The sequence below is a fragment of the Oppia nitens genome, unplaced genomic scaffold (assembly GCF_028296485.1).
Source record: "Oppia nitens isolate AA-2021 unplaced genomic scaffold, nextdenovo-longstitch-racon4-pilon3 scaffold30_pilon_pilon_pilon, whole genome shotgun sequence".
In the NCBI taxonomy this organism is placed as follows: Eukaryota; Metazoa; Arthropoda; class Arachnida; order Sarcoptiformes; family Oppiidae; genus Oppia; species Oppia nitens.
In genome coordinates this window covers 935349-947442 of record NW_026533211.1, presented here as the reverse complement: position 1 = coordinate 947442, position 12094 = coordinate 935349, and the positions used below count along the sequence as shown (strand labels likewise).

The following is a 12094-nucleotide window of genomic DNA, read 5'->3' as shown; positions in this document are numbered from 1 at the left end:
TTGCATCGATGAATATAATACGACAGTAATTATATCTATTTTTTAATAAAATATATGTTTTTTAAAAAGTTTATTATTAAATAATAATTATTATTAACATTTTATGTGATTTATTAAAACTAAATTTGTTAAATAATATTTATGATACTAGCATTTTAATAGATAGTAAAAATACAATTAATCTATTTTTTAAAATAAATCAATTAATTTATTATTAATTATATTGATACAGTAATAATAGTACAGTACATTGTTATACTGTACTATTAAAAAAAATATTAATTTAATTTTATATATTTATCTATAGTGTACTTATTTTTAATTTTATACTAATAATTTTCATATTATCAATTTAATAAAATATCAAATATAAAGTTAGTTAAATAATATTTTTACAAATTTTTCTTAGACTATATATATATTTTTAAGTAATTAAGATTATATTATTAATATATTAAGATAATTATAATCATTTATAATTGCAATAGTTGTTTTGAAATTGATAAATATTAATTTTTTTTAATAATAATTATTCTAAACAAAAATAATAAATATTATTTAGCTTAAACTATAAAGTAAATAAAGTCAAAATCTTAATTTTCAAAAATTAAAAAATAAAATAAAAATTTAATAACCAACAAAATTAATTATTATAATGAAAATTATTATGAAATAAAAAATTTTTATCAAATAATGTTTATATAACAACATTTTAATAATTTTTATAAATCATATCAGTATACTTTAATTGACACTTAAACTTTGAAATTATAATTTTTTAAATATTTTTATATAAATAAGCTAAAAATAATTTGTAAAAAATTTGCAAAAATTGCAAAAAATTTATTATAGTTAAAACATAGATTTTAATGATTTTAGATTAATTGTTTAAAAAAATAAATTCAAAAAAACAAAACAAAAATGTTTAACAATTATTACTTAATATTTTTAATTGCTGTTTTAATTAACATTATAAATTGTATTAATTTTATAAATACAACTCCTATTAATAATAATAATAGTAAACAAAATAATGTAAATCTATAACTAACAAACTATAAAATAAATTTTTTTAGTTAACTAATTTAAAAAAAATTTTTATATATAAACTAATTATTATATTATTATATTTTCAAAATTTATTTATTAGCAGACAATTGACTTATCGGACAGTTATATCCATATATGCGGTGGTGTCGATGGATCTACTTATTACTCGGACTGTTATAGATATAATACACATCAAAATGTTTGGCAATCAATACAATCCATGTCCACACCGAGGGATGACTTTAGTCTGGTTTCATACAATAGAAAATTGTATGCAATCGGCGGCAGTAATGTATGTATTAAATTTAAAAAAAATTATGACAAAAATTACTGGTTTTTTAATTTTATTTTTTTTAAATATTTTGTTATATAATAATAATTTCGTTATAAATATATTTTTAATTATTTTTTATATTAAAGGGTAAATTTTTGAATAGCGTTGAAACATATGATACACAAACAACTAACTGGAAATCTATAGCATCAATGAATATTATACGACAGTATAAATATTATATATATATATATACCTGTAATTATAAACTAAATATATATATATTATATAGTATATTTTTATTAAATTATTTATTTAAAATTTTGTTTTTTTTGAAAGCTACCATGATGCAACTGTACTTGATAATACAATTTATGTATGCGGTGGAGAAAATGGTAATAATAATATTATTATTATTATTGATATATATATATATATATATATATATATATATATATTGTTGTATATATAAATATATTGTTATATATATAAATATATTGTTACATACATAAATATATTGTTATATATATAAATATATTGTTATATATATAAATATATTGTTATATATATAAATAAATTGTTATATATATAAATATATTGTTATATATATAAATATATTGTTATATATATAAATATATTGTTATATATATAATGTATTATTTATATTTATACAGTATATTCGATATACTATACTATTATCTTAATATTATTTTAATTATATAGTAATTTTCTGTTAAATTATTATTTTAAAAATAGGAAATGTTGTTTTCAAATCGTGTGAATATTATTTTAAAGCTATCGATGAATGGCATTTTGTAACCGCTATGTCAATGGAAAGGCGTGGTCTGGCACTGGTAGCACACGAAGGCTATATGTATGCTATTGGGGGTGAAAATGGGGCTGAATATACAAATACAATGGAAAGGTATGATACTGTAAAACAACAATGGCAACCAATGGGAAATATGAAATATACTAGGTTAGTAATTATTTTTTTTTTTAATATATATATATATATATATAATTAGGATGTCGATTTTTATAAATAATAATAAATTTATTATAGATTTAACTTAATAAACAAAAAAAAAACATTTATATAGTTAAGTTAAGTCATCAAATTTTATTTATTATAATAACATAATTTAAAATAACTGTATTATAAATCACTATCAAATCATTTTATATATAAAAAAAACTACTTATTTTATATAATAATGTTTTATATAATAATTTATGAAATAATTGTAATTAACAAGAATAATTATTATAAATCAATCTTGTTAATTCTAATTAAATATTTATTTGTAATTTATATATATATATATAAATAGAGGATATTTTGGTTCAGCATCATATTTGGATAAAATATATGTTTGCGGCGGTTCGGGTAATAGTGATTGGAAATCATGCGAAACATATGATCCGCTAACAAATCAATGGACACCAATTGGTTGAGTTGTTATTATTATTATTATTGATTTAGAAAAATATTTTTTTAAATAATAATAATWATTATTATTATTATTATTTTAAAATAGCATCAATGTTATTAGACAGATCTGGTTTTAAATTGATTGCATTTGATGACAAATTTGATGCATTGGGTGGACGAACTATAGGTACTTTAATTTTTTTTTTTAAATAAATAATAATAATTTAAGTCAATATATTATTAAGCAATAATTATTATAATAATTTTTTTATACTGTATAAATATTATATAAGTTAAATGATTCTGGAAATTAAAAAAAAAAATTTAACTATTTTTTTTTATAATATTTAAATTATTAAAATATATTAGATGGTCATATAACTGATACGGTTGAATTATATGATTTTAAATCAAATCAATGGGCCATGGTAACTTCATTGCCTAAACAAATGGAAATGTTTGGGGTAAAATTAATTTTTATATATAATTTTTATAATATATAAATTTTCAATTAATTAGTATAATTTTTTTTTTAAAAAATTTCTAGGCATCTATTATAACATATTTATAAATTTAAATTGTATACCCAAATTATAATTGTTTAAGATTAATTCAGATAATTGTATTAAAAATAATAATATTAATTAATTATAAATTTTTTTTAAAAAATTTAATATATTTATAATAATACTATCTACTATTAATAATTGTTAATTTAAATATTATAGTAAAATTTATTTTTTAAAAATTTATATATGCTTTTTAATAATAATAATAATAATTTATATAAATATATTTTTATTTATTATAACAATTTTATTTTGTTGATTTAAATATATTCTAATAAATAATAAATATTTATGTATGTACAATTTGTACAATGTTTTTTTTTATTATTTAAAATTGATTTAAAAAATATTTGTTTAATTAAAATATCTATAAAAATTATTATATCAATTTTAAAACCGTATTATAGTATTTGTAAGTTTTTTAAATAAATATACAGTATTTAACCAGTAATATAAATAAAAATCATAAATATTTTACACGATATATTATTTTTAATTAATTAATTTATTAATTAGTAATTTAAAATTTACAAAATAATAAATAGATAAATAAAATTGTTTTTTTCTTATAAATATTCAATATAATTATCAAATAATAACAAAACAAAATTCAATTTAAAAAAAACTAATATTTTTTATAAATTTATATTAATTTTACAGTTAATTTAGAAAAACATTTATGATTAATAAAAAAAAATTTAAAACTAAATTTAATTTATGTACACATTTTTATCTGTGTGTATATCCAGTTAGTTATTATTACTTAAACTAAATTAAACTAAATTAAACTAAATTAAACTAAATTAAACTAATTTAAACTAATTTAAGCTAAATTAAACTAAATTAAACTAAATTAAACTAAATTAAACTAAATTAAACTAAATTAAATTTAAAAAAAACATTAAAACAATAAAATTATATTTATATATTAATAATAATGTTTAATAATAAGATTATTAGTTCATAAAACTATTATAACGATCGCAGCCTAAACTGAACCGACAGTTACCGCTAACCATATAAAGTATACCATTGATGAACTGTCGGGCACCGGTACTTAACGGTAACGACTGTCGGCCACCGGTTTCCCAATCGATAACTAGTTTTATGATATCTGATTCCAATTGTTCGATACGTCCGATAATGTTTGTCTGCGACTCCAGTACCGAACAGTTTAGTTTAACAGCAGTTATGGCCACAGTGTTGGCCATTTGCGGCAATATCTCGGTATGAATGTCATCATCACTTATTGAACTACCGGTGCCCGTAGTTAGAGTTTGTTGTCCAATGTTGGCCATTATCTCTTTTTCAAACGAAAACAAATCGTTGACTAATACAATGTTGTCGGTCGCCAATTGAATCAATGTTTGCATACGCGGGTCCAAATAGTCGGGCTCCGGTAGCTCAAACTTGTTGGCATAGTCCAGGGTTAGTGTAGTTGGTATTACACCAGCAGTTTTGCGGCGATTCTAATAATAATAGTATATATTAAGTATATATATTTTTTTATTAAGTATAGTAAATGTGTGTGTGTGTGTGTGTATGTATATGTAAGTATGTGTATGTGTATGTGTATGTGTATGTGTATGTGTATGTGTATGTGTATGTGTATGTGTATGTGTATGTGTATGTGTATGTGTATGTGTATGTGTATGTGTATGTGTATGTGTATGTGTATGTGTATGTGTATGTGTATGTGTATGTGTATGTGTATGTGTATGTGTATGTGTATGTGTATGTGTATGTGTATGTGTATGTGTATGTGTATGTGTATGTGTATGTGTATGTGTATGTGTATGTGTATGTGTATGTGTATGTGTATGTGTATGTGTATGTGTATGTGTATGTGTATGTGTATGTGTATGTGTATGTGTATGTGTATGTGTATGTGTATGTGTATGTGTATGTGTATGTGTATGTGTATGTGTATGTGTATGTGTATGTGTATATGTGTATGTGTATGTGTATGTGTATGTGTATGTGTATTGTATGTGTATGTGTATGTGTATGTGTATGTGTATGTGTATGTGTATGTGTATGTGTATGTGTATGTGTATGTGTATGTGTATGTGTATGTGTATGTGTATGTGTATGTGTATGTGTAATGTGTAATCTAATACTTAAACATTACAAACCATTAGCAATTGATCTACAGAAGCGAACCGTTGATTTTTGACCTCATTTTGTTCAACATTACCGTTCACGTAGTCCAACCACGAATTGACAAAACGTGACCACTGTTGGCCATTTAATGACCGATAGATATCCGTAAATGTCGGCTCTATTACCTCAACATATGGCTCCATACAGTTGCCGCCACCGCCGCCGACACCACCGCCGACACTGTCGCCGCCGTTAGTTATGTCGGCAAATAGTTTGGCCACTTGTGACCAAACTCGGCGACATTCGTCTATATTATCGCTGTTCAATGGACCCGATGGTTCATCAGTTTTGTCGTCCATTATAAAATAGTAGATCATATGCTGTAACATATGATAGTACCTGTCCTTATCCAGACAATGGGGATAGTAATAGGCTGTACACAGTTTGGATGTCGAAACTTGTTTCAGATATTTATCGACTGATATATTGCTTGATGGGAACTGTCGGTATAGCCATCCGTGTAGTTCATCGCCGCCGACCGTAATGTCCAACGGATTACGTTTGAACGGCAATCGGATGGTCAGCTTAGGTATCGGATATCTGACCGAATAGTGGCGTAACTTTATGTCGCAAATATTGTCGCAAATGTTGTCGCAATTATTATTAGTATTATTTGTCATAATTTTTATTATATATTTTTTACTATTTTTTTTTTAATATCCTAATTATATTACTATAGTTAAACTATTGTATATAAAATTATTAACTAAACTATATAAAATAATTAACTAAACTATATAAAATAATTAACTAAACTAAACTATATAAAATATTTAACTTAACTATATAAAATATTTAACTAAACTATATATAAGTTATATGCACTTATATGCACATACAGTACAGTAAAAGTTAAATGTAAAAATTATTATTATCAAGATAACACATTAAGATAATAGTTCTTATTATATGACACCTTTACACAACAATCATATTTTATTCAAATCAAAAAAAAATATTGTTATATTTTCAATTTTTGTTGAAAGTAATGTTATTTCTATGGGAAATCAATAAATTTTTATTGAGCTCAGGCAGGTTTTAGTGACAGGTAGGTATTAGCTGTATAATTACATTTTGCTATATTGTGTGACTCACAGGGCACCGGGAGGTTAGCTACATGTGCTAAATTTTTTTTTTTCAAATGCAATTTTTATTGAAATTATTATATATATATATACTGTTGAGGAAATCAATATTCAATTTTAATATAATTATATTATTTTAATCTTTTTGATTTTAACTTATTTTGATTTTATATGTAAACCTATTTATATGCTTTTAATCCTTTTCTTTTGAATTGTTGATCGATTTGATCGATCAATACCTACCTATTCCTAGAAGTGATCGCTCAATGGTTGTCTTCATGGCACCAGTAGATCGATCACTGACCTCACATATATACAGCCAACCAATAGCTACTCTTTATACACATACACCTATCGGTTCTCAAATACAGTATAAATACTGCTGTATTCATAGTCTACTCTCTCACTTACTACTTGATTCTCACTACAGTCAGTCACTGTTACCTATACTGCCCAGTCAGTACATACCAGCCTTCAGTGCCACTCTTACCATTACTCCATTACACATATCCATGTGCTCGGATAGTCACACTATCCATACCATTTAAACCATTATTTTAACTATCATATAAATTGTGATTATAATAAAGTATTATATCTGAAAGTGTGTCTCAATTATTATCTTAAGTACACATCACCGGATCGATCACCATATCTACCATTCCTTCATCGCAATCATTGGCTGATCGATCAACACTTTCAGACTACCACTTCACTGGCCATCCAATAGTGATAAAAGTTATCAATAGTACTACGGATCGATCCCCTGGCCTACACTCTGGTTACCACTACTGCAGATCTGTATATCACTTTGATTGACACATAAAGTGCCTCTCAAGTGATCACTATATCAGTTGATTAGTTTTTGACCGATCAATTGATATCGTTGTTGTTAGCGATTTAGTTTTTGGTCTCATACCGACACACGCTAGACGACTGATCCCTAACAGCCACACAACAATACAAATGTCTCAATTTTCTTAAAAGTTTAGACAAATTTATGTGTATTTGTAAGTAGTTTGTTGTATAAAACAAATTAGTTAGTCATTCAAATTACTTATGATTAATATTTAAAAATTAATTTAAAAAAATTGCACTGCTATACATGTTTCGCGGGATAAACTAGTTATTATTAAAATTATTACAAACAGAAAAAAATAATAAATATCTAAAAATTAATTATAAAATATGTTGTGCAATAAATACAGATTATATAAATTTTGTAATTTTTTTTGTATTATAATTTCCGTTAATAAACAGATGGTCACTGATTCATATATTAAAAAAATTAACGACAAAAATACTTGACAAGGTTATTTGTGTAATAACTTATTTTTTTTGTTTAAAAAAAGTAATTAAAAGTTTAAATAAATTTAATACATATAATTTTCTGGTACTATGGGATGTTTATTAGCATTATTAGCAGAGATATAGTCTAAAAAAATAAAAGTGTCAAGGTATTTTTTGAATGAGATTAGTCAACTATTATTATTATTATTATTGGTTCTCTTTATACAGAATAATTTAAATAGTCCATTTGCAATTTTTTAATTAGAATTTTTAGATTTTTGTTTTTAAAAAAATATTAAATAAAAAACATTTTACCTAATTATATAATTTTGATAATAAATTTTAATAATGATATTTGTTACTAAATTTGTATCATAGAAGAAATGTTTTTTAATTTAATATTTTAACCAAAAAAAAAAATACTAAACATAACAAAATTATTTTTTGCACTTTTATTTTTTGGACCATATATTACAATATTGTAATACAATTGCAGTACAATATTACAATTTTAAATATTTTTTGAGATATCGAATTGAGATATGTATTATTTAAAATTTTATTACTTTTAATGTTATAGGCACACAAAAAAAACCGTGCCAAGCACTTTTGTCTCATATTATATATAAAAATATTTTTTATTATTAAAAAAAAATTATTTATAAAATATAAAATAAAACTATTTACAAACAAAACTTTGTTTTGTATTTATTAATTATTTTTTGTGTGTACAGTAGTTATGATTGTTTTCCTAAAAGTTTATCTTAGATTTTATTAAATTAAAATATATGTATAAATAAAATAATACTATTTAATAATAATCAAACAAACTTTTTTTAGAAAAAGTTTACTGTAATGTATAAGTGTGTGTATATGTATGTGTATGTGTGTGTGTGTGTATGTATGTGTATGTATGTGTGTGTGTATGTGTTTATGTATGTGTGTGTGTATGTATGTGTGTGTGTATGTATGTGTGTGTGTATGTATGTGTGAGTATGTGTGTGTGTTTGTATGTGTATATATGTGTGTGTATATATGTGTGTGTATGTATGTGAGTGTGTGTTTATTTTTTATAAATCTATATTTTGACACATGACTATAATTTAATTTAATTTGTTTTTCTGAATCATTTGATACCCACATGACTATAGTTAATTTATTTTCTCATACTGATTTTTTAAATACCCCACATGACTATTGTTGAATTTATTTTGTTATTTGGAATCTATTGATACCCCACATTCCTATAGTTGAATTTATTTTGTTGTACTGAATCATTTGATAGCACAAGTTTATATTTATATTAGAACATATAATTTTTTGCCATCAAAGTTTGTTTCTGGTAATGCTTTTATAGCATTCTTAACTGGTTTTTGATTTATTTTCAATAAATAGTTTATATTTTTGAAATTATTACACTTCATTAACCCTATAAAAGTACATGTATATTTTTAAAACATGTGTTCGCACTTGAGGGGAGGGAGGGGGTTATCCAAAGCGAACTTTTGTGAATAAGGGGGAGGGGATGGGGTAGAGACTTTAAGAACGTTTGCATTTAGATAATATTTTATTTCTTGTAGTGTGGGGTGGGGTGGGTGAGGAGGGGGGGGTAGCGGTCATGTACATGCGAACATAATATTTTGAATAAATGACTACATGCGAACATTTGCTAACATTGGGAAGTGAGGGGGTCTAGTGCGAACGTAATATGTGAGCAGCCCCATTATCATATTTTAATAATATATACAGTATATATAATATTAATACCTGTTTTTACTAGAAATAGTGTAGAAATACTGTATAATAATATTTATAATACTAATACTGTACTAATAATACAAATTTATTTGAATTATTACTTATATAATTAAATTATAATTTTTTTTAAAAAAATAACTAAATATTTAATTATATAATTATAGAATTCCAGTGTATTTTTTAATTATATATCAATTTTATACATTAAACTAATAATAATAATTATTATAAAAAAATGTCAGCAAATTATTTATTTGAATTTATTATAACGATCGCAACCAATACTAAACATATAGTTACCGCCGGCCATATAAAGTAGGCCATTGATGAACTGACGGGCACCGGTACTTAACGGTAACGACTGGCGGCCACCGGTTTCCCAATCGATAACTAGTTTTATGATTTCTGACTCCAATTGTTCAATAGTATCGATAATGACTGTCTGTGCTTCAACTATAGGACAGTTACGCTGGACAGCAGTTATGGCCACAGTGTTGGCCATTTGCGGCAATACCTGACGATCAGCATCATCACTACCGGTGCCCGTAGTAGTAGTAACAGGTAGTTGTCCAATGTTGGCCATTAGCTCTTTTTCAAACGAAAACAAATCGTTGACTAATATAATCTGGTCGGTTGCCAATTGAATCAATGTTTGCATACGCGGGTCCAACCAGTCGCGCTCCGGTAGCTCAAACTTGTAGGCATAGTCCAGGGTTATTGTCGTCGGTATTACACCAGCAGTTTTGCGGCGATTCTAATAATAATAATAATAATAATATATTAAGTATATATATTTTTTATTAAGTATAGTAAGTATGTGTAGGTATGTGTAAGTATGTGTGTGCCTCTGTATGTATCTATGTATATGTGTGTGTGTGTATGTATGCGTGTGTGTGTCTGTGTGTGTGTGTATGTGTGTGTATGTGTGTGTATGTGTGTGTATGTGTGTGTATGTGTGTGTATATATGTGTATGTATGTATGTATGTGTATGTATGTGTATGTATGTGTATGTATGTGTATGTATGTGTATGTATGTGTATGTATGTGTTTGTATGTATTTGTATGTATTTGAATGTATTTGTATATATTTGTATGTATGTGTAAGTATGTGTAAGTATGTGTATGTATGTGTTTGTATGTATTTGTATGTATTTGAATGTATTTGTATATATTTGTATGTATGTGTAAGTATGTGTAAGTATGTGTATGTATGTGTTTGTATGTATTTGTATGTATTTGTATGTATTTGTATGTATTTGGATGTATTTGGATGTATTTGTATGTATGTGTAGGTATGTGTAGGTTGTATGTATGTGTTTTTGTCTCTGTATGTATGTATGTATGTGTGTGTGTGTGTTTCAGTCTATATATTTATTTTTAATAAAAAATAAATATCTTATGAGTAAAAATCATTACATACTTTAAGTAATTGATCCACAGATGAAAACCATCGGCCATTGTAAGCATTTTGTTCGACATTACCGCTCCCGTAGTCCAACCAGTTGTCGACAAAACGACGCCACTGTTGACTAGTGAATGACCGATAAATATCGGTAAATGTCGGCTCTATTTGACTAACATAGGGCTCTACCGCCGGTACTTGACTACCAATACTACTACTGCTGTTACTGATTTGGTCACCGTTACTGCCATCGCTGCCGTTACCACCTATACTGGCCACTAGTTTCGGTACCTGAGACCAAACACGGCAACATTCATCCCAATTTTCGATACCTAACGGACCGGCCGGTTCATCGTTTTTGTCGTCCATAATAACAAAATAGACCATAAACTGTAACATATGACAGTAGCGGTCCCTGTCCTCGCACAGCGGATAGTAATAAGCGGTAGCTATTTCGGCACTGAGAACCTGTCGCCGGTAGTCATTGTCCGCTAGATTACTGGTCGGAAACTGTCGGTATAGCCACCGGTTTAGTTCATCGTCGCTGACAGTTAGGTCCAACTGATTACGTTTGAATGGCAATCGGGTCGTAGTCTTAGGTATCGGATATTTGATGGCAAAGTGTCTTAACTTTATGTCGCAAATGTTGTGCACTTGTATTATACTATTATTATTATTAATATCTTTCATAATTTTTAGTGATTTTTTATATATATACTGTTTAATGTATTAATTTTTATAAACTTTTAATAAAACTTTATAACTAAACTTATAGATACAGTATATACCGGTATATATATACCAAAAAAAAATTTTATGTCTAATATTTTATGCCTAATTATTTTATTTTATTAATTTTTTATTTACAAATTAACAATAAAATGTCTACCAATTAATTATAAATATGTTTTGTTGTTATGTAATAAATTTATATACTTTATAACTTATTTATTTTTTTTAAAAATATATAGATTTCCGCCAAACATAAAAAAAACATATGGACATTGATTTTATTGATTTTATTTAAAAAATTATATACAGTATAAACCTATGAAAATATATCTATT

The 12094-nt window shown here is 25.1% G+C and overlaps 2 protein-coding genes across 2 annotated transcripts; both read right to left on the bottom strand.

Annotated features, from left to right (window-relative positions):
* Window positions 1–4284: 4284 nt before the first annotated feature.
* LOC128956505 (uncharacterized) lies at window positions 4285–6054 on the bottom strand. Its single transcript, XM_054302223.1, has 2 exons — window positions 5464–6054; window positions 4285–4797 (listed from the first exon to the last, which is right to left on the bottom strand). The coding sequence occupies exons 1-2, from the start codon at window positions 5818–5820 to the stop codon at window positions 4285–4287; spliced, it is 870 nt and encodes a 289-aa protein (XP_054158198.1). The 5' UTR covers window positions 5821–6054.
* Window positions 6055–9851: 3797 nt separating this feature from the next.
* LOC128956525 (uncharacterized) lies at window positions 9852–11696 on the bottom strand. The gene is made up of 2 exons (XM_054302243.1): window positions 11046–11696; window positions 9852–10378 (listed from the first exon to the last, which is right to left on the bottom strand). Exons 1-2 carry the CDS (start codon window positions 11424–11426, stop codon window positions 9875–9877), a joined length of 885 nt encoding a protein of 294 aa, XP_054158218.1. The 5' UTR covers window positions 11427–11696; the 3' UTR covers window positions 9852–9874.
* Window positions 11697–12094: the final 398 nt, after the last annotated feature.